The sequence below is a fragment of the Cupressus sempervirens genome, chromosome 4 (genome assembly GCF_028749045.1).
Source record: "Cupressus sempervirens isolate cs-2001-9-10 chromosome 4, ASM2874904v1, whole genome shotgun sequence".
Taxonomy (NCBI): Eukaryota; Viridiplantae; Streptophyta; class Pinopsida; order Cupressales; family Cupressaceae; genus Cupressus; species Cupressus sempervirens.
This window is the reverse complement of record NC_143121.1, coordinates 365,967,285-365,991,404: the sequence shown is the minus strand read 5'-3', so window position 1 is coordinate 365,991,404 and position 24,120 is coordinate 365,967,285. Positions and strand designations below refer to the sequence as shown.

The 24,120-nt window shown below is 33.2% G+C and overlaps 1 protein-coding gene and 1 pseudogene across 1 annotated transcript; one reads left to right on the top strand and one right to left on the bottom strand.

The window, feature by feature from the left end:
• Window positions 1-7,955: 7,955 nt before the first annotated feature.
• On the bottom strand, window positions 7,956-19,411 carry LOC149561579 (uncharacterized). Its single transcript, XM_089827870.1, has 5 exons — window positions 19,389-19,411; window positions 19,141-19,219; window positions 18,868-18,966; window positions 18,621-18,734; window positions 7,956-8,381 (listed from the first exon to the last, which is right to left on the bottom strand). The coding sequence occupies exons 1-5, from the start codon at window positions 19,409-19,411 to the stop codon at window positions 7,956-7,958; spliced, it is 741 nt and encodes a 246-aa protein (XP_089683996.1).
• Window positions 19,412-19,568: 157 nt separating this feature from the next.
• LOC149561578 (putative aldo-keto reductase 3) lies at window positions 19,569-22,232 on the top strand (annotated as a pseudogene).
• Window positions 22,233-24,120: the final 1,888 nt, after the last annotated feature.

Genomic DNA, 24,120 nt, shown 5'->3' with positions numbered 1-24,120 from the left:
AATCTATCAAACATGGAAGTGAAGGTATCATTGAAGAAAAATGAGTAGAACATGACCCAAAATTTAATGTATTATTAATCTCGTCAAAGGACATTGAATCTATTGTAAACTCTAACACTATTGTTGGAATTTCAAGTTGGAAAGGTAAACTTTTGAGGGGGTGGGTGGGGGTGAATCGAGAGTTTAAAATTTGATCCATAAAAATTTCACCATTCATTAGAGGGATTCAATATATAAACTGAAACATGTAAATTAAATGCATCTAAAACATGTAAGTAATCAAACACACATAATGCTAGATATGATTACCCAGAAACCCTCCAAGTGAGAAGGTAAAACTAGGGTGGGGATGATACCCATTAATATTTACTCTTGTAGCAATAAAGTGTAGCCAATTAAGGTTACAATGGTTTGGCCATGAATCACGGTCTACTTATGAAAAGCCTATCCTGGTGAAGGATTACAAAGACTATTAAGTCCCACCTTGTTAAAGGATTTCAACACCCTATTAGAAGTGTGTCTAGTTAAAGGACTTTAAGTCATTTACTCAAAATTCCACCCTATTAAAGGATTTTGTACAACTTGTTAAGACTACTCCACCTGGGAGATTTAACTAAAATCACATGTTAAAATGTCTCAGCATAGATCTTGTGATTGGCACTTCCTTTCCTTGTAACAAATCAATTCTACACAATGTTCTTCTTGATCCTTCATGATTAGATATATCAATGTCGTATCCTTCTCTATCCTCTATTCTTTTCTAACTAATTCTACAATGCACTCTTACTACTAACTCACATTGAGAACTCTACAAATTTCCTTTGTTTGTTTCTTCAATTCTTTCATTCTCCCCTATTACACTCACTTCCTTAAAAAAAAAAAGCGTTTCATCCTTCTTAAAAAGACTTTGGTGTCTTAGGGTTAAGTATGAATCTATAGCTATGATTCATCCATTTTTCCACTTAAACCTTCCTATTTTCTAATTGGCTACATGCAATTGCATAGGGAATCCACGTATAGATTCATCCTTATCTTCAAAATATTATTTAGGTTGGCTGAAAATAGTTTTAAATAGTTGTTTGTGCCATTACGAACAAATATGTCCAATCTATGTTACTCAACATATAAGGTTACTAACACTCAGCATACACTATAATTCTACTTTTGACTCAGCATCTAAACTGCTCAACATCTACTATTCACTCAGAACTTGAACCACTCAGCATGGTATATTTTCTTGGAACTTGAGTGACTCAAGACTTATTGCAACTTGGCATGGTGTAATATTTACATGTTGATTCAACATGCATTATTAGTTTGGCATGAACTAAGTAAATGACTTAAGTGTGTTGAGAGCAATTGTCAAATCCAATTTGAGATCAACAATCTCCCCCTTTCACATGAGTGTCAAAAACCCTTGAATATACATAATTAATATAATATTCTCAAGTATATCATATCCATGACTCAGCTTATATACAAAACTTCAAAATTTTCAAAATTTTGTAATAACCTATATACCTTAAAATGTATAACCTCCCCCTAAGTTAATATGTATCCAAAATCTATTCTCCATTCTGAGTAGGTTTGTCTCTACTAATACTTTTTAACTTCAATGCACTTATAATTTTTATGCTTTCTACATTTTGTTTCTCTCCCTTTTTGTTGTCTCTTTTGTTATCTCCCCCATAGGATATTCTCCCCCTTATATTCTATCCCTTATATTCTATCTCCCCCTTTTTGACACTTATGCCAAATGGGCTTTACACAGATAGTGTGTTTGTCCAAAAATGATTTGTGGACCTGCATTATGATTTTTAGAGTTGCATCCTAGTTGTCACACACAACATCTAGTGACTTGATTTGGATAGAAAGCTTAGCAGCAAGGTGTACTAGACCATATATAGTAGAAAGATTAGGGTCTTTCTTCAGTAGGGTTTCTGCATTGCCTAATTCCTTTTGCAGTATTTCCATGTGAGGGTTGAGAGACACTTATATATTTATCAATTTGGCTCTTATGTTAGCCTCTTCTACTATTAACATAGCTAATTGACTTTTTTTTTAAAGCAATGTATGAAAGTTCTTCTCACCTTGAATTTGGTTCAGAGGTAGCCTGGTACTTGATATGTTGGGATTTCTCTCCAAGCTCAGAATATAATGTCTAGTTTCTTGGATAAAGAGTATAGGATCACACAATTTGGTGTATAATGAGAATATATTCTCTAGTACCTTCTTCACATTCTCAACCTTTGTTTCTAGTGCAACTTGAGTTAGTGTTATCTCACCAGATATCTTCTCATTGACCTTGCTCTAGAATTTCAATTTTGACAACTCTAATTGTTTTGGACTTGTATCAATGTCTTCACTGTTGACCTTTTCAACTATGTTTGACAATTTTTCTAATAGTGGCTTCATTTCTTTAGGAGTAGGCAAGCTGAATGCATTTAAAAAGATGTCTTTGATTTCTTATAGTGCTAGATTTTGCCTATATTCTTTCCTAAGCATTTCTTGATGCTTCTTCTTCTCTAACGCTTATTGTAAAATGCTTATATTTGATCTATTGTTATTGTATCATAGTCAAATTTAGGAATTATTATCTCTTTATCTAAAGTGATATCACCATAGTGAGTTACCTTATCAAATTTTGAAGAGCTTGAGCCTAGCACTTAGATCTATAGTGGTATAGCTTTCATGCTCAGCCTCTGAAGCATTTTTGTAAGAGAAGTGGCAGATATTAGTAGTGTTACCAGTGTCTGAATGCCTTCTTACTCCTTTACCATAGGTCTTTGTTCACCTTCTTTAGACTTATCTTGATCTATGAGAATGGCTTGACTTGCACATTGTGTTTGTGCTTTAGGTACAGATAAATCTATCTATCCTATTTTCTCTAGTGTTGTCCTTTTTCTTCTTCTACAGTCTATTTCTATTCATCTGTATCAACTTTAATATTGGTATCAATCTTAGTAGATGTTTCTAGTGTTGTTTGAGTTAAAGTTTGTACTTGAGTAATTGAAGGGATGGTAGAAGGTGGTTCTTGTGGATTCACCTAATCCCTTGTAACCTTAATTATTGCCTTTGGAAGTTCTACATTGACTAAAATTGGATTATCACATAATTGTGCTTGTAGTGTAGATTGGTCTAGAATCTTCTTCAAATCTTTTGCAGTTAATGGATTGATGTTCTAAGCAGATGCATCAAAGAAATATTTGACAATTATGTCTTATGTAGTTAGACTTGTGTCATGAGGAGGCTAGCACTTGGCATTTGTGTGTCTTGCACACTCTATTCCTCTTGCTATTGCTTAGCTATGGTCATGTCAATATCTATCTTTTCAATCTCCTCCTCAACTATATTTCCTTCTTCCTTACTATCTTCTTTTTTATCCTCTTCCTTTTAATCATTCTTACCCTCAAAGGGGTCCTCTTCTCCTTGTTTTATAGTAGTTAACTTATAGATGAATTTCCACATTTTTGTGGATTTCTTTAGATCATCATCAATGTTATTTTGAGTCATGTTGAAGGCTCTATACTTTGGTGCAAACCTTCCTCCATATTTCTTGTTTGCCTTGGCAGTCTACACTTTTATTAATTTTGGCATTATCTGGGCTAGTTTTGATTCTTTAATCTATTTTTCTAAATTTAAACAATAATATCACTTTTGTTCAACAATGCCATATAGGCCCTTTGGTATAGTGTTATCAAAGTCAAGTGGAGTGTTCTAAAATTTAGACATCTCTTCCATGCTTTTCAAAATCAATATTCTTTAAACTAGATAAATCTGCATTATTTCTAACATTTTCACACACATTTTTAATATCAGAGATTGGTTTGTGACTTGCAACTTTGAATTGACTCAAATCATCAAATTTAGTCTTTTCTTCATCTAAGTTAGGCTATGCAAAATATTTTCTTCTTTGTTTCTTCTACACTTGGCTACCTTGTTCTACTTGTTTAGACTTCTCCTTTGCCTTCTATGTTGTGGCATGTGTGTTGGCTCTGGTGATACCTGCACTTGGCTTGGATAGGCTTGGATTTGCAATTTTCTTTGCTTGAGTCATAGGTTGTTCCTTAGCCTTTCTCTTCTTTGGCTTAGCATGTGTTGGTGCTTCCTTGACTTCTTCTCGCTCAACACCTATTTCTTCTTCTTCCTTGTCCTCTCCCATGCCTTGGATTAATGCAAGAGGTCCTTGTGTTTTCTCTTAACCTTCTTCTTCATCTTCTTCCTCTTCTCCCTCACCTGCACCTTCACCAAATTTGGCCTTTACCTTCTTTACTAGTTTATCTTTCTTTTTAAGTGTGGAGGTAGTTTTCAATTCCATTTTAATATTTGATTTCATTACATCATAATTTCCAAAGATTTTTGCAGTCCTATACACTTGCTCTACTAGAAGTGTAGTTATTTATTTTGATGAGCTTCATCAACATTGATCTCATATGCAAGTGGTCTTAAACATCTGACCCTTGGTGTAGCAGCCTATATAAAGGTATAATCAGCATCAACAAGAAAGATTATATCATTGTAGTTTTGCTCAACTAGTGAAATAGGTATCCTCATCCTTTGCTTCATTGAGTTCTAAAAGTCCTCAGAATAGCTAGTCATTAATGTCTCAAAATTTTCTCCCATCTATTCAATATACTCATTTATCTGAATTACAATTGACCTATTATTCTTCCATCCAACTATACCAAAAGAGGGGAATGTATTTTTACATAGAATAATATGCAGATAAGTACTAAACCAAATTTGCATTGTACACTTTTGGTTTTCCTTATAGCTCCAAGGTTCTCCATTAGTTGTTGTATTTGGAGTTCTGCTAGATCATATGCATGATCTTTCTTTAAAATTTTATAGCCAACATCTATTACAATACAAGGTGCAGTATTCAATCTCTTAGATTGATAGAATTTGTGTGAGATTACCCTAACAACAAAGTTTATTAGAGGATTAGTTATAGTGTCTATTATCATTCCTCTTTTATTCCATTTTGCTCCTATATTCTTCTATATTACCTCTTTGGAGTCACTACGCAAAATCTTGGGCCAATCTAGGGTTGGGAAACTAGTAACGCTTTGGATTATTCATTTGGTAATCTTTATTGGTCCTCCTTCCAACCATAGGGATCCATCATGTATTCAACATAAGACAATTCTAATCTATTCAATCTTGAAAATAGTAGGAAAGTCTAGGGCACAGGTCAAACCCTTCCTTTCAAAATTTTTGAATTCTTCTTTTAGAGCACCATTTTCACATATTTTTTCATAGGCTTCTCTAATTTCCATGTCTCCTATTTCTCCTATTTTGCAATTGTTACAATTCCTAACATCTTGTACCATAATAAGTTTTGGCAGGATCATGGATAGTGCACCAAAGGGGTCTTGTTTATATGCTATGTCAGGAATGGCTTTAAATATTGACTATTTTAATTCATTACTAACTAGTTGGACATTCAAAACCTCCTTCCCTTCTACATTCTTTGAGCTAGATGCCATTCTATCAAATTAGGGTTTGTGCAAATAAAAATTGCATACTTAAACTTGCAATAAATACCTTGAAAATCTTGTAGAACTAGTGTGAAATCATAACTAAGATCTTTTCTAATGCTTTGAGTGAGTTTCTAAATCCCATTTTGCTCCACTTTCTTTAGCTCAAATTTGAAATGACCGATAATGAGTGAGAAAAAACCCTTACATTTAATGCTTGGTGCTTGTATAGTTATAAACTTGACATCAACATGATTTCAAATTCACTTAGCATCTATTGATATTACCATCACTCAACATCTACTATAGACTCAACATGAAGTAGATAGTCTGGTAGCTCGTCACTAACTAGTATTTCACTCAGCATACATAGAGAACATTTCATGCTTAGTAACAACATGAAAACCTCAAGGTTTTCACTTACATCTTGCATCTCTATTCATGCTAATGTATTCTTTTTAGTACTATTTTCTTTAGAATTGATGTGTGATATTACATTTGAGTATTAGTCTCACATACCTCTTATTTGTCTAGTTTGATGAGTTGTAATCACTTGATCTATTGGGTGAAGTGATTGTTGGAAATAATCAAGACTAGCTAGCTTACTGAGAGGGGAGGGGTGAATCAGTAACCTCAAAATATTTAAACAGATCAACATTTAATCAACATAATCCATTTACTATTAATTGATCTAAACTACTACATGCATGAGAAGTTGAAAGATAAAAATTCATAGCATGTGAACACAATATTTGGTGACCTAGAAACCTTCCAAATAGAAAGTAAAACTGGGGTGGGAATGATGCCCACAAAACTTCAATACTTCAGTATAAAGTTGGCCTCTTAAGACTTACAATGATCACTTTTGATGATCTACCCTATTAGGAGCAATTAGGACTATTAGATTGACCTCACTAGTACATTTGAGACCATTTTTCGACCATTATTGGTCGAAATTTTGACCCAATTTTTGACCAAACTTCGACCAAGCTCGACCAACCCATTGGTTGGAATTTTTTCAGTCAAAATTTTGACCAACCTATTGGTTGGTCAAAATTTCGACCAATAGGTTGGTCAAAAAACTTCCATAGCCATGGTGCAAGTTCTGTCAAGAAATGGTCAAAATTTTGACCAATTAAGGTAGAAATTTTGACCAATGAAGGGAGAAATTTTTGACCAATAAAGGTAGAACTTTCGACCAATAAAGGTAGAAATTCTGACCAATGAAGGTCAAAAATTTTGACCAATGAAGGTACAAATTTTGACCAATGAAGGTAAAAAATTTTGACAAATGAAGGTAGAAATTTTGACCGATGAAGGTCAAAAATTTTGACCAACGAAGGTAGAAATTTCGACCAATGAAGGTAGAAACTTTTACCAACGCGTGGGTGTAATTTCTTTTTAAGCATTCTATAAAATAGTTCACATACCTTGCATATGATATGACATTTTGCATGCATCTTGCACTCTCTCATTTGGCTGATGATGGAGAGTGGTCTGAAACAATGATGCTAAAAAACACACACAATCAATTCCAAAATGAAATTGCATTACAAATGGATTGTAGAAATATGATATTGTTAATTTTGCATGCATGTCTACTAGGACAATCACAACTTAAACATATATATTTAAGTTTATATGTTTAAGTTGTAATTGTCCTGGTAGACATGCATGCAAAATTAACAATATCAGATTTCTACAATCCATTTGTAATGGAATTTCATTTTGGAATTGATTGTGTGTGTTTTTTAGCATCATCGTTTCAGACCACTCTCCATAATCCATCATCAGTCGGATGAGAGAGTGTAGGATGCATGCAAAATGTTAAATCATATGCAAGGCATGTGAACTGTTTTATAGGATGCCTAAAAAACATCAACAGTAACCATTCTTTCCTACTCTTATTAGAAATAGTTCCATCAAGATAGCTCAAGTCCATACCAAATGTCTTAATGATTGAGTTTCTATATAGAGTAATCTTATTTTAGGGCACCAAAATGGGTTTTATCCCCTCACACAAGTAAACCATCTATTAAAATATCCTAGATTTGTAATTATAAAGCTTTGCTTCGAACAAAATGCCACAATCAAATTGTGAACTAGAGAATAGTGCAAGGCCACACAGGCAATTACTTCCCACAAATACTACGATAAGAAAAGATAATGCTCACACACTACTTGAGATCTGAAATAGAACAAGCTTCAGCAATACATTGCAATATATATATATATGGATATTTTGGCACTGTTACTAAAATCATTTACCTTCTAGGTAAGAACATAAGTTTGTTTCAATATACAAATCTTCAAAAGGAATTTCATATCAGAAAATAAAAGTAACAAAAAATAAATTAAATTGCAGTGCACTAGGAATAATATAGCACATAATGAGTACTAAACCTCAATTAAACAAAAGACTATACAATAGCTTCAATAAAACTGATGCTACACCTAAACCATCACTTGTAGCTTTTAAAAACTTTCGCTTTTACTGGGTGAAGCTTTACTTTTTGCCTTGGCAAAGTCAACTAGGTCTTCAAATAGCTTATCTTCAGGTTTAACTTGTTTACTGGAAGTTAAAGATTGTTGTGGATATGCATCATTGTAAGTTCCATCATGAATGGAGATGTTTTGTGTCCTTGATATCAACTCATCATGTGTTGATTCATTGTAACCATGTGTAGACTGGCCAGAACCCAAAGCTTGTTGCTGCTGAAAAAATTGTTGTCTCTGATTGTACTTTGTTGGAGGAGGGGGAATAACTGTTATAAAATTGCTATGATATATGGGAGGTCCTTGCAAATTATCTACACCTTGTGATGTATTTTGTGATTGCTTCACTTTCCAAAGAGCGAGAGGAAGGCTTTCAAAAGTCTTTTGTGTTGATGCCTTTGAATTCTGTGCTTGTGGCCCATATAACAGATATGCCAATCAACAACTATGCCCCTCATATTTGCATTGATCTCCTATTGAATTGTTTCAATGTAACAAGGTAATGCTCATTGTTTTAGCTGAAAAAGTAATTGATGACTATAAGTATTAATCAAAAGAAGCCTCAAGAAAATGTCAAAAATTTAGTCTAGCTTGATACATGAAAACCGGTAACTTTTTTGCTTCAAGTACCTATATTACTTCATTTAAGCTTAGAACATTAACAAAAAAATGCAATTTTTAGTGAAGATATTTATCAAATAAATATATATCTAGCACACCACATAAAAAAAAAAGTAATGCATAGCTTCCTCTGTAGAACATTGCAGATCCATCCAAGGATCTATAGTTATATGCCTAGAACATTGCAGATCCATCCAAGGAGCTAATCAAGAGTAACTCCATTTCCAGATAACAACTTGACTATTAATTTCTAGTCTGAGTTGCATGTTATTTCAGAAGAGAGTAAAACTAAATTACTTGATTAGGTAGTTGTAATTAACTGGTATAACAATGCCTTATAGATTTTATGTAACTATTCTGTAATTTCACTACTGGCTAGTAAAAATCTTGTCTTCTGTGGGATGAAACTTACTGTTTAAGGTGGTCAATAGTGACTTCACTCATAGATTATTATCAGCATCTTAAATCCCAGTCTGATTATGAATGTTATTTTGGAAGAGGTTAAATATAGTTCTACATAAGAAGAGAACTTACTCACTATTTGGCGAGATGAAATGATAAATCAACCTGAGATTACAATTCTAAAATATCATATGATGGACTTCTAATAAACATGTAGTAAGAAAACTTTGACACCTTTGCTCAGTGAAAGGTAAATATCCATGTCATTTTTACATATATATACTTAAATGAGCATAGAGGAACCAACATGCAATATAAAATTGAAATACTAGGATGTCACTTGAACACAAGTAGCAGACACTGTATCAAGAATTGTAATTTTCGTGTACCAGTTTGATTGTAATCTTATACGCCTTGGTTCAATATCAACTAAACTTTTTGCCCAGAACGTGTACACTGATGGATCTGTCACCTGAGAAAAAGAACTGCTAGATCAATATATTATCTACACAATTGTAAAGATTACCAACCTGACAAAAAACACAAAAATAATTAGTCAACTATTCTAACTTAGGAGTGTATAGATTATCACCTCCCATCTTGTTATAGTGTCAAGCAGGTAGATTCTCAATGTTTTGAAGGTATTGGGGTCCAACATCCGAAGTCCATCCAAACCAATCTGTAGAAAGACATAATTTAGATAAGCCTTTGTAATCAATATGAATAAAGAAAGGATACAAAATATATATGGATTACTCAAGTAAACTCTAAACTACAATTCCACATTACAGCAACTACAGGAGTTGGTGTTTGGAATAATAAGACATGTAATAGATTCTAGAAGCAATAAAAACAAGTTTTTTCTCTATTAACTAGCCACTGTTCCTCGGGTACAGTCATAACCAATACCTCTAAAACAATAGTTGAGTTTGGCTCTCGATTGATCATGATGTAGGAATCTTAAGGAAGTTGTGTACTATTCTTTTCACACATTTTCTTCCTTATTTCATAGTTTTTAGGTTCAAATAACCGGGCTGGTGTTTGTAAGACAATGATTGGGGAAAATGATTGAAGACCTCAAAATGTGAAAATAGGAAGACCTACAACCACTAAAGTCAATTACTAATATAATGGTCAATTACATGAATCTGAACTAACAATGTATTTTATAGAAACTGGTGAGTTGTTGGCAAAGGATGACAAGAAATTTAGTTGGATTCCACTATAAACGTTATTTGCTACATTTTGAGACAAAAAAATCATAACCAAGGTCTATTTCATAATTACTTACTAACATGCTCCTTAAAATGATTGGATCGCAATCAATCACTAATGACTCAAACACATAAACACACTATCTTTTTTGTATATGGCAGACTTAGTTATCAAATGAATTCAATAAAAGAACTGAGTTGGTCTTATGTAAACTCGGCAGTTGACAGCAGAAACCTTGAGTTGCAATTTGATACTACAAGAAAGAGTCATCCTTAATATGATAGGTTTGCAAAATGAATTGAAGGAGCAAGTTTAAAGATTAAACACTGAATATTATAATCCATGTACGACACACTAGAAGCAAAAATTAATACACAATAAGGGAATGCAAAGAGATTAAATGTACATGGTGAGAGTGCCAAAGTAGTGTGCTAAGTACAAGCTGCCAGAGGTATAAACTTGTATGCATAACTCTCATGACTACACATTAAAGTATCATGCTGCACTAAGAGTTAATATATGTGTGTGTATGTATGTGTGGGAAGGTACAGTCACCCTTTGAAAAGAGATAGTATAAATGCAAAAATTTGACATGTCAATGCAATGTGCTATAGTGCATAGTCTACCAGAGAATATTGCATTGTATAAGAAAATCTCAAAAACACTTGTAATAGTGCACATACCACATTAAAAGCCTGCCATGGAAGATTTCATGATTGTGGAAGCAACAATACACTCCATTGGTAAATAGTAACTCATTCAATTTCTCAAATTCCCAAAGTTTACAAGTTAAAAACTAAAAAAAAACAATTTCAAATGAATTCAAACTTTGTGAAAGGCACACAATTCTAGATCAATCTCAATCTCAACACCCTCCCAGCCCTCCTAGAAACCACTAAAAAAATCCTTTAAAAAGTATATCCATTATTTCTCCTAAAAAATGGGAAAGATTTAGAGATCACATTATCAATTAAAACTTAGTTGTGGTTGTTTTGAATGCGAAAAAATTCATGACCTCTTAGTCCATTCTCTGCAGTCCTTTTTTCTTTATATCTTGTCCACTTTTCTATAATTGAACTTGATGCATCTATTCCAATTTTTTCATCAAATTTGAACTCTCCAAGCCTTGAAAATTTCTCCAGTATATCAGTAGTAAATTTTGAGAAAACAGGAGGTGATACCAATTGAGTCTCATGTGCTTATTGTGAACAAACCAATCTGGATCATAAGAGAAGTGATTAGAGATTATTATGAAAGGGTGCGACTGAAAAGAGAGATAACTCATGTCATTCACGACATGACTAATCATTTCTAATGAAAGCTGTAAAAAGGTAGTTCTATCATTCAACTCAGGATGATTGGAAGAATGTATTATATTTTGTATCTCACAATGATTGCTCTGTAAGAGATCATATTGCCTTTGGCACCCATTCAGTGCAGGCATATAAAGTCTACCATCAGAAATGACATCATCTTTGAGTATATTTATATTGTTATATCAGAAAAATTATCACATTATTTAGAGCATAAATATAAAGTTATATCAGAGACAGCCTGCATATTTGCAAATTCTTACTTGTATATCAGACACAACGAACAGTACAAGGTATTGAAAATTTCCTCAGTCATTGCATGTAATTTCTTGTATATCAGAAATAGCAAATATATATCATCTTGATTGTTATGCAATCATAATTATTTTGATCTGAACCATACTGTATATGCATTTGGAATTAAGTATCATTCAAATATTACTTTAATACAAGAAAATACTTCTATATTCATTGAATAAGAATTCAAGTAGTATCTCATAATCAGAAACATAAGGAAATTACAACCACCAAATTATGTGACTGAGAAGTGAGTCTGCAGAGTCTGCGGTTACTCATTTTACTATAGACAACATTTTCCTAAGAAGCTTTACCCCAGTCAAGAATTGATACTCCATTGACACATACTTACAACCACTAGTTTTCTGTCCACCAGGGTCCCTGCCAATATTTGAAGGTTGCTCAAATATATTTTTCTCTACATGGATGGTTCCTCAAATGTGATGATCCCTCTCAATATCTGCTATAATTTTTCTTATCATTTTGGTTTTGAGTTATTGTGATTGAATATTCATTAAAAACATATATTAAAATGCAAGTGCAATTCTGTTTGACAACAAAAATGAACATCATATATCTTCAAAATAAAATACTATTATAAAGAACATTAAGTAGATATGAAGCTTCTAAATATAATGGAGGTTACAGATCTACTGTAACAATTCTCCCTTTATATGAAGCTGTATATAGATATAAACATTAAAAGAAATTAAATATATTATTCAATTACTATGAAAAGAAACATTTCACTTAACAAAAACTAATATATCAAGTACCTCCATTTGAAGAAAAATTATCACTTGTTGCTTGAACATCATAGATACTTAATTGATGAGTAAGTCTTGACAATAAAGATTCCTATTTTTTGAATCTCTCACATTTCCTTTTTTGCATTCTGATCTTCTTGGAGAAGTTCTTCAATCTTTGCTGTACTCTGAGAGTTGTTTGAAGTAGAATTGAAAAATAATATATGAGGAACACAGAAAACAAATATAACTAGTACCATGGGCATATTAGCCACATGTAATTAACTTTCACCTGACAAAGCTATAAAGTTGAGTCAACATTTCCTCTTTGGCTTTCTCAACTTGGCAGAGCACCACAGCCTGTCAATCATTGAAGGACAAGTTAATACTCATGAGAACCATACAGAAGAATGCCTATTTCTGTAGTGCTTTAATGGAAGGATGTTCTAAGGTTCTTACTTTGGGTACATTTGCAGCAAGACTATTCAGAACAACTTCCACATAACCACATACTTCCTGAGACATCAACCTCAACTCCTCCTCTGGATCAACTGGTCACCTGGCCATTGTATCCTAATTACAAACATGAATAAACTGAACATTAGCTTTGCCTCAGTATTTAATCTGTGTCTTGTTAGATAAATTAAGACGCATCATGATCAATCAACCTTACAGAAGGAAAAAACCATTCCTAGCATTTTCATTAAATAATTAATAGAAAACCAGCATAAATGTTTTTTACCACATTACATAAGTTTGTTTTAAGAATGTAGATTGTAAAGCGTAGAGCTACTACAATTTTATTGTAAAGCAGCTATGAGAAATAAATTGGCACATTGTTGAAAAGTCATGTGAGCTCCATATGAATGGATGTTCCTAATAGTATATGAGTCTGTGTCTCATCTCACATTCAAACTCAGTGACCTTCATTGCCTAAGTTGAATTCCTTCTAAAAGGTAGCAACTAAGAGATAAAAATATTTGTATGGTTGATAATTGACAATAGTTCCATAGGGCAGACTAAAGGGGAATCTATTTGTCCATCTCACATTCAAACTAAGGTTTTGCATATCATCTCCACAGTTGAGTCATTGTCTTTACCTTCAAAATTCCCCTCACCCATGGACTTACTTGGAGTAATGTGCACGTTTGTCAAGCTGGAAATCCTACTTCCAATGCAAGAGGACTTCTCTGAAGGTAAGTTTAGCATTTTTGACATGGGCATTGGAGCTGAGATACTATGTTCCTAGCTTGACTTTTGACTATATGAAATAATTCCTGAGACAATTTGGCTCAGAATCAGAGAGAAAATTGGGACTTGAATTAGAGTTGATAGTCTTGTTTCTGGCACGGGCATCCTTGAACCTGAGGAGGAGCATCTTGGCAGTCTCTTTGCCCCTCAAAAGATAGGCTGATTCATCCTTTGCAGTGTCAAAGGTGCCCAAAAAACTAATATTTTGAATGTTGTCTTCTATCTCTGCAACCCATCTCCTTGATGGCCTTTGTCTAATAGTAAGACCATTAGTTCTGATAGAAGAACCATTTCCTATAATAAATATGTTTTGACACCAATAATATCATATCTGATTCTCATCACGCTGAATATACATGGTTTAATCTTCAAAACATTTGTGGAGTTCAAGGATTGCTTCTTCTGTCATTTTAATGTTTCCTTGTTTAGGTTCTTCTTAATCAGAATACCAGTAATCTGTTGAATTAGTTTCTCAGTGAGATATTAGATGATACACATTTTATTATCCTTGTCTTTTTGGCCCACTACCAAGAAATCTCTCTTCCAATTGTGGTACAACTTTGTACATCCCGGGTAGGCTTGACAAAGCAAGGTTTCATAGACCAAAAAGCATGTAGAAGCCCAAAAACAATTCCATAAAGGAAAAAGCATTCCAGCCTACCATGTATAGAAGATATAAAATATTAATTGTGAGCTATATTATTTCTTGAATTTCTAGAGGCCTGTATGATTTACTCTATGTTCTTCAGATTCATATATTTGCACTTGTTTTTCTCATCAAACTCATTCTTTGAATATCGTGAATAACCTTCTTTTCTTTGCACTTAGTTAGAGCAGCATCTTATTGTTGGATTAACTGTCAACATTTTCTTTTGAAATTTGTGAGATGGCTTAACTCTTTAAGTTCGCTTACCAAGTCCGCTGGCCATGTTGGCTCACCGAGTCAGCTCACCAAGTCACCCCTCCAAGTCGCTTGAAGCAAAGAAAAATTTGGTGTATTGTGCAAGTCTAAATAATGCTATCATTTTATATTTATAAAAACACTTACTTGGAAACATAACGAAGTGTTCTCACATGTTGGTCATAAAATTCATAATTACATGAAAATAAAAGACACCATTGTGCAAAAATTAAAATTTCTCAAGCAAATAATTATCTTAAGCAATTTTAACATACTCATCCTCCTCTCCATTACTCTCTTCTATATCTTCTTCCATATTATCAGTGTAGTTTGGATCATAGCTTATGTAGTCCAGAGCAAGTTCCAAAATCATATCACAATAAACAACCGCATCTTTGGCACAACATAGGAAAAAACTCTCCAATGCCTGCAAATTGCATCTTTAAGATGATTATTTACAAATTTTTTGAATAATCAGGGTTTTCTATATGAAGAATGAAATATGAAGATGCATTTCACAAAACATACGTATACTTTCAATATAGATGATATGAACTTTTAAAATGGAACCACTAATGTTAATAAATAGTGTGAGATGAAAATACATAATTTCTCTACAACCAAACTCTTTTAACACCTGCAAGCTATATTCTCTTAGCTCCTCATCAGTTTCAGATGCACTTTTACAATAGTTAATAAGTAGGGGAATAGTTTCATTTAGATGCAGTCCAAACCTGTACCCAACAGCTCGACTGCATGGGGAAAGGACATATATTAGAATAAGACTATAGCTTATATAGCTAAAGGCCATTGATGATACATTGATGAACACGTGGAGTAGAAGATTAAAAAATGGAAACAAAATATAGAATCACATTTTTAAGTAAAATAAAATTTCACAAATATTATATTGTTTTTATATTTTCTATATCAGTTACATTATTCAATTATTTTTCAAAAGGCCTTCACTTTTTTAGCTTCTAAAACCATTTTTCCCATAAGAACCAACCATTAACTACCCAACACGACAATATATTATTAGTAAGTAGGAGATATTTTCCACAGCAAGTCAAATTATGATATTGCTATGTGGATTCAACTTTGTAGATTTTAAGTCAAACTCATTGACCCATGTTTCATGAGTAATAGTTCACAAGGACTCATCTTTCATGAGAATGAATGGAACACTTAGCACTCATTGCAATTAGATGATGCTCATAGGTTGTGGATAAGCTAATATTATAATTTATTAACTATAAACTAACACTATGGATCATAAACAAACAAAAGACTAGTAGATTGAAAATGTGTTCTTAGCAAAAATAGTTGTCTATTTATTTAATGTGACAAGAATGTATTTAGATCCATGCATGAGAATCTCAAAAGAAGTTCAGCCTTCACTGTTTGACTGTCATGGCTATACTAAGATAACTGTGGTACAAGGGGTGAATTGATAAATGTGTCCCTACAATTGGGACTGACAATAGCAACAAATAAATAAGCAATATTTGAGAGAGATTTAAGCAACATAGATCACCTAGAAGGCTCTTAAGGTTGGTGCTAGATGACAAAATCAGAGGTTTGAAAAGCATAGTTAAATTACTAGTCACAATGGGAAATAGAGGCTTGTTGCCTACCTCTTGGAGAGCTAATGTGGATCCAGAATTGTAACATTTCTCATTCCTATACATGTGATTTGAGATATAACAATGCCTTAATATTGACTATGAAACTCAGTCTTTGCTTCTTTATAGTTAGTTCTGCAATTTATATTGCCAAAGCATTGATGAGAAATATCATTTAGTGTGAATCTGTAATTTGCTCAAGTAATCTAGTTCTAGATGTTTGGTGTAACAGGATCACAATGTACTAGTCATTTGAGTTCTTAGTTTTCAATATTGGAATCAAATTAAAAAATCAAATTACAGTGTCATTCAAACTTACCATATCTGAAGGGATATAGTGGCTAAAAGTGCATATTAGATTCGTGGCACTGAATATAATGGTTGGAAATTGCATATCAAACCCATGTAGGATAGTATCAGTCTTTCTGTTGCAGATCATACTTCATATCATACCTTAAAGTGGTCATTTACTAGTCCCAAAGTGGTTTACAGAAGCCTACAATAGCTAGCTAACATCTGGATGTGATACATGTTGATTATATGGCATTAAAATCTATGGATTGAATTGTTACAGTTTGATTTGTGACTGATAATAGGTCTGTAATCTCTCTTTTCAGTCTTAGTAGTAAACAATAAACTCATATTTTGCCATATCATTTACCTATACATGTTTTCATTCATTGCATAGTCATTTCCTTTAATCATTTGTAATCTGTTATCATAAACAAGCATCAAAGTGAACTAAGCCAAAGTCAGATCAAAATTGCCGAACTTAGAAACATCACCATTCTTGTGAGTCCAAAACATACATCAAACCAAACAAAATGGAAAATTTGGATCGGGTTTGGGTGGGGATCTTTCACAATTACTTATTGATGCTTAATCGATCTTGTGGTCTTGAGGATTTGCAAAACTTCATGGAAATCAAACTACCATATTTGAATTAGAAAAGAATCGGTGTATAAAATAATAGCAATAAAGAATATAATAGAAAGTAATTGGTATGCAAGTATTCTTCTATTAATCTCCATATAAATTTGTTAAGAAGATGTAGTAGTAATGGTCCTCCCTTGTCAAGTATGCCAATCGCGAGATGGATGGACTAAGGGTTCTACTCAAAGGCTCATTCCATGCCCTTGGCCTGGGTTGAGGAAGAATATCTTTGATCCTCTTAACAAGGAACATAAGATTAATAATTATTTATTTGATTTCCATCAAACATCATATTTGGGATCAATTTAAAAATGTTTGATAGAAAGATGCACTAGTACTGGTTCTATCATTAAATATGAAAACTACAAGATGATAGATGTCCTGCCATTCTCATGGCCCAAGGGGCCATATGACTTGGACACTCATTATGTGCCCTTGATTTTAATTGAGGAGGATAGTCTCAACTCTCCCAGCATCCTATCAAGCTTTTCCACCAAATTCCTAATATGGTTAGCTATTAGAAGTATGTAGTGAAATGGATACAAGTGAATTTAGGGTGTTCTATTTTCAATATCATTTGTATAATGATCATAAATCCTTGATACAATTTTCTCTAAATTGAATTCCAATTACATATTTTATATATAGAATACTATTTATAAATAACTTGTGTTGTGGGACTTGTTATTTTTGGGCAAAATCCAATATATCCCATAAAGAGATCATTATGCTACTTGTGCAGGAGCCCCATCATTCTGAAGAATCATACCATTTTTGGTAGGCACCTAAAAGGAAATTTCCATAAGGAGTTGATGCCTTCCATTGGTTAAGATACAAACTTAAAATAGATCTTTGAGGAGTGACTGCAAAAGATACTTGAGCAACCGTAACACAATTATTGTTGTTTTCTGGAAAGCCTTAAAGCATCTACAAATGTAGAAAACTGAGGCAGGCAATCACATTTTAATATTCAATAACAAAAAATTCATGCACTCTCTCAGGTTACCATACTCAAGGCCCTAGAGCCACTAGGCTCTAAAATGACAAATAAAACTTCAAACTAAGAACATGCAGCATGAAATTAATTACTAACTAATGTCATTATGCCAACATCATTGCTGCACTCCATCCTGGAATAGTTTAACAATATACACTACTTCCAAATGGCATTTATAGTATGCGAGCTAGAAAGAAAATCTAGGTAACAAAAATAAGGGTCAATCTCAAGGTCAATGTTTTACCCTGCCATTTGGCAGAGTTAGTCAAATATATTCAACCTGCCCTTGAAAAACATGAGATTTGTTGAACATCCTTAAGATTCATTTTATTTTTTTCCTTACCTGTAACTCGTGGTATGCAGAATAATATTGTGGATATCTCCCATTTGACCCCCCAAAAGCTTCCTGCCATGTATCTAGCAGGACCAAGATCTTTTCTCTAACATTTAAATCAGGCTACAAAATAAAATACAAATAAAGCCCACATAAAGGACTACTGAAAATATGCACTAAGAGCACAAACTGAAAATTGTTTAAGCTACAACCCAGAAAAACATGTGCAAGTTACACAAAAGCTTTTTTTACAGACCTTTTTCTTTACTATCTTGACCATTTCATGTAGCACATCTCTCTTGGCAACTTGCAAGTGAACAATATCACCACAATTTTTTGTAAGTGTCTCTAATAGCTGCAAAAATAACTAGGCAAATATTAAATGAAAGTTATCCATCAAAGTCAATCATAAATGAATTCTTACTATAGTAAATTTTTTGCACTCAAAATTCAACCAAATATCTCAGTAATGATAACTTAAAATAAATCAAAATGTATATAGAAATTTATAATATTATTCAATACTAACTGTCAGAGAAAGAATTTGGATCTTAGGATTCTTATTGGCAATGCGTTTCTTAATTGCTTTGATTACTTCCTTTGCTTGTCTATTCCAACACAATCATATTGACCAATATAGACCCTTCATTACTATCACCATATCCAAATGTCCATCTATAAGAAAGAATTTAGAAGATAGAGCTGTTAACCTGCTTTATAAAAACCATACCAACATCTCTTATGTGAACTCTATTCATACAACAAAGATGGGATTACATTCTCCAAACATGGACTACCATTAATGCATAATATAGAGCAAATACCAATCAAATAATGTCAAATTGGATTTACAAAAGAGGATAACAGTGTATCAATATTTGTAAAGCATAATCAAGAAATCTGAACCTAAGGTGGATTAAAGCAATTTAGCATGATTCTATGCCTTGTAACTCAGAGATGAAGGTATTTCCAAATATTTTGTATGACTTCTCATGTTAGAAAAAAGATTATACAGACACATCTTATAAATATAGCCAAGATAGAATATATGACAAAAGGAGTAAGATTTCTTTGTTCCATTCAAGGTTCCTGGATAGGCAACATGAATAAAATGAAATGCTTTCATTTCCTTAAAAATTCTTGAAATCCATGTTTGATTGTGACTACTATACATGTTGATCTGAGCATGCCTGGCTCCTAGTTACTGCTATGATATAGTTTAAGATTACTGCTATAACTGATAAGTGGTGATGATGTAGATGAGCAAATTTGGATAACAGTTTCTATATGTTAGGTGTCGAGAAGCTTCACTTTACAATTTAAAAAATGGTTCTACCATACATGCTATTTTATTTTATGTCATCTTGGAAAACATTGGATCATTCATGTAAACAAACCTAACAAGCTCTCTTGTGTGTTTATACTTAAGTTCTAACGTTTCTTTTGCAGCCTTCACTAGAAAACTCTTCTGAAATGTAATTCAACATTATAACATAATTATGAGCTGTGGAAGCATCAACTGTACCAAATCCTTACATAGCTGAAAACTATATAACCCATCACTGAAAAGTGATCAATATTACTCAAAAGATGCATTTTTAAAAATTATTGATTGATCAAAAGATGCACATCTTGTTTCTAGCTCGTACTATTTCCATTTCTTAATCTATTAATTCTCTGAGCTTGATTGTTCTAAGACCGTGCATAATGCTTTTATTGTTCCTTCCTAAATAGGCTCTGAAAGGTATTAGAGAGAAGGTGCATATTGTAACTAAGTTTGGATTGGCTTGGAGTAATGGAGAATTTAGTGTGAAGGGAGATCCTGCATATGTTAGGGCTGCCTGTGAAGCAAGCCTCAAGAGGCTTGATATAAACTACATTGATCTTTATTACTAGCACAGGATGGATATTACTATACCCATAGAAGCTACTATAAGTCTTTAGATTCCAAACCCTTAACCTTGCACCAAAATACTATTTTGTCATGGTGCTGTAAGTTTTAAGATTCAAAATTTGTACTACTGTGATAGGTTTTTTTATTTTAATCTTATTTATAAAATTTTGGGCAATGGTTTTTCTCCGAAAAATACATAGTTGAATCTTGAATTTGATTTGATGTGAGAAATATATTTTACATATCAATTCTTGAGATTGATAAGTATGAAATATTTTCTACAGCAAGTCAAATTGTGATTTTACTACAAGGATTCAACTGTGTGGTTTTCTAGTGAAAGACATTAACACAAGTTATTTTAATAGTGGTTCACAAGAACTCATTTTTCATAAGAATGAATGGAACACGTAGTACTCATTACATTTAGATGATTCTCATAAGCTGAAGCATTAAGCCTTTCCAGAAGGTCACTAAGTGCAATACTACTCCAACTTATTGTCATGAGAGATGAGTTCTTATGAAGCTAATGTAACATGAGTCAATGAATTTTTCTCAGAAACAACAAAATCAAAATTTCAAACCTCTAATTTCACTAGAAAATATGTGTCTAATAATCAAGGTTGTATATCTTTGGAGGGCAAGATTGTATCCCTCTGGCTCTTTACCGACGCCTAGCAAAACATAAGAAATCTGATAACAAGCAAATCGGTTTTCCTTTTATACAGATGGGTGAACTGAAGAAGTTTGTAGAAGAGGGAAATATAAAATACGTGGGTTTGTTTGAAGCCTCTGCTTCAACAATCCGTAGGGCCCATGCAGTGCATCCAATCACTGTTGTGCAACTTGAATGGTCTCTCTGGAGTAGGGATTCTAAGGCCCAAATTATTCCCATCTCTAGGTAAACGTTGTGACGATATAATACCTCAATAGTTAGTGATTCAATGTTTACTTTATAGATTGCAGAGAACTGAGAATAAATATTTTTGAATTGGGTTCACAGTATATACCAAAAGTTTAAGTTTTTAATAAGATTTTTTTTTGAACTTTGTTTCATTTGAACTTAGATAAGGAATACAAGCTTAATATATTTATTTTATTTCATTTTATTCCATTCATAGGGAGTTGGGGATTGGGATTGTTCCATACAGTCCTTTAGGCATGGGTTTCTTCAGCACAGGAGGAAAACTTCTTCAAAGTGTGACAGATAATGACTTCATAAGGTAAAGGATAGGATTTTTTTTTTTTCCATTTAATAATTGTACCATTTTAAAGATGATCTAATGTTGAGTTCAAACATTGAGACTGAACAACAAAGTAAAATCTAAACAAAAATCTACATGACAAGACTGACAATAAAGGTGATAATTAATTTGATTTGATTTTGTCATTTTTGATTGTTTCATATCATAATAATTGATCTATTAAATAGGGGACTCCTAGGTTTTAAGGTGAGAATCTTGAGTGGAACCAAGATCTATTACTAAAGCTAAGTAAGATCAGTTTAAGAAAAGGGTGCAACCCAAGCCAGGTTGCTCTTGCATGGGTTCAAGACCAGGGAAATGATGTTGTGCCCATTCCTGGAACCACCAAGATGAAGAACCTGGATGATAATATCTTCTCTCTCGGTAAAATTGACAGCAGATGACATGAATGAAATCAAAGCCATCTTTCCTGTAGATGCTGCAGCTGGAGACCGACACAGAGCTGTTGATTTGCAATTGACTTGAATAAATTAAAAAAATGCCCCCATACAACACTCTCCATTTAATTAAAGCACGTAAATGTTTGTGTTCCAAAGCAGAACATTTGCAATTGAGCTAGATGAATAAAGGGCTCTGAAGAGTTAGCAGCGTTAAGAAAAAAAAAATCTAAATAAATGGATTTTTTAGACTTGTACTATATTAGTTATAAATGCTTATTATTGAAAATGTAGTATTTTTAAAGTCTATTAATAGAGTATTTTTAGAGCCTATTAATAGAGAGCTTTTGGTAAATGACTCTATAAAGAGTTTTTAAAACCTGGTGGAAATATATTTCGTTAATAGTAATGATACTGGCATTTTAACATTTATGCATGACAATATTTATGGACTAGTGATAAACCCAAACCCTTGCACATGGATCTTAAGCAGGAGTTAGTAATAAAGATCCAATAAATGAGTCATAATTTTTGAGAGGTTCTCTTAGAGACTTCGATATTCAACCATTGTTACTCCACATAACTTGTGGGCTTGGACATCAGGATAACAATATGCCATTTATTATCAGTGCATGCCAAGGATACATTAGAGGTTTTCACCCCATATGTCAAAAAATTCACGTTTCAAAGTAGATAATCTAGAATGTCCATCTGGTGCCAATTACATGTTTTATTATCAAGACAAAGCACAAAAACTCGTAGCTACAAATAAATCCAAATTTCCTTGAAACAATATGAAACACACTCAAAGAAGTGGTCTAACATTGAATGAGACCCATATTACATTACAAAAACCATATAAAAATCTCAAAGTCTTTCTAATACAAATTTTAAACTCGTTTATGATCATATTAATTTAAACAAAAATAAGTATATAATGGTAAGAAGTTGCATGCAGAAATTATTTATAATATTGCATTCAAATTCATTGATATGCACAGAAGTAGTGCCATGTGGAGTGCGGGAAGGGTCTACATTGTATGGGTATGTCTCTCTTGATATAGAGGTGTGACACCTGAGAAAGAAATGGTAGCCCTCGTTCACTATGTTATGTACACAAATGTCACTTTTCTTGATACTTTAGAGTCTTAGACACTAATAAAATTATTGTAGGGAAAGTTGGTCAACTTACTAAATCTATTATGACACCTCCATTCTAAACGGAATTATCATATTAGACTTTGTGATCCAACGTATTGAAGAAATTACCTTAATATTGAATAATTAATACAAGTGATGTTGCAGGTGTAGTGGGATTGCTTTCAAATTCTGATTCTTCCACAATACCACTCTAAATATATAGTCCATGTCTAGTTCCTTTGTGCTCATTCCATTCGGAAGACTCCAGTCGAAGGAGTGAACCAGTGGAGCCAAAATTAAATGAAGCATCTTATCAGCCAAAGGAAGCCCTAGGCATATTCTTCTCCCTACTCCAAATGGTATAAGCTCAAAATCTTGTCCCTTAAACTCCACAGTAGCTCCCTCTCCCTCCAAAAACCTCTCTCGCATAAATTTGGAAGGCTCCTTCCAACACAACAGGATCCCTCACAATCACCCACACATTAACCCATACTTGTGTGTCTTTGGGGATCACAAACCCCCTATTTCACAAGATCTTGATGCTTTATGAGGGATCAAAAGAGGACCAGGAGGATACAATTGAAGCACTTTTTTCACCATTGCATGAAGGTAAGGTAGATAATGAATATCAGATTCCTCCACTCTTCTACTATGACCTACAACCTCCTCTAACTCCCCTTGGAATTTTTCCATTTTATCTAGATTATGAATGACTTTTACCATAGCCCATTCTATTGTTGCACTAGTGATGTCGAAACCAGCAATTAACAGATCCTGCATTATCAAAACACCCCATTCTCATTAACTAATGCCGCCACTCTCATCTTCAGCCCTAA

Coding starts and splice junctions, on each gene's coding strand:
- LOC149561579 (XM_089827870.1), bottom strand. CDS start 19,411: ATGGTAGTCCATGTTTGGAGAAT. Junction 19,220..19,388: donor GTAGTCCATGTTTGGAGAAT/GTAATCCCATCT, acceptor GTGTTGGAATAG/ACAAGCAAAGGAAGTAATCA. Junction 8,382..18,620: donor CTGCATACCACGAGTTACAG/GTAAGGAAAAAA, acceptor CCACAAGCACAG/AATTCAAAGGCATCAACACA.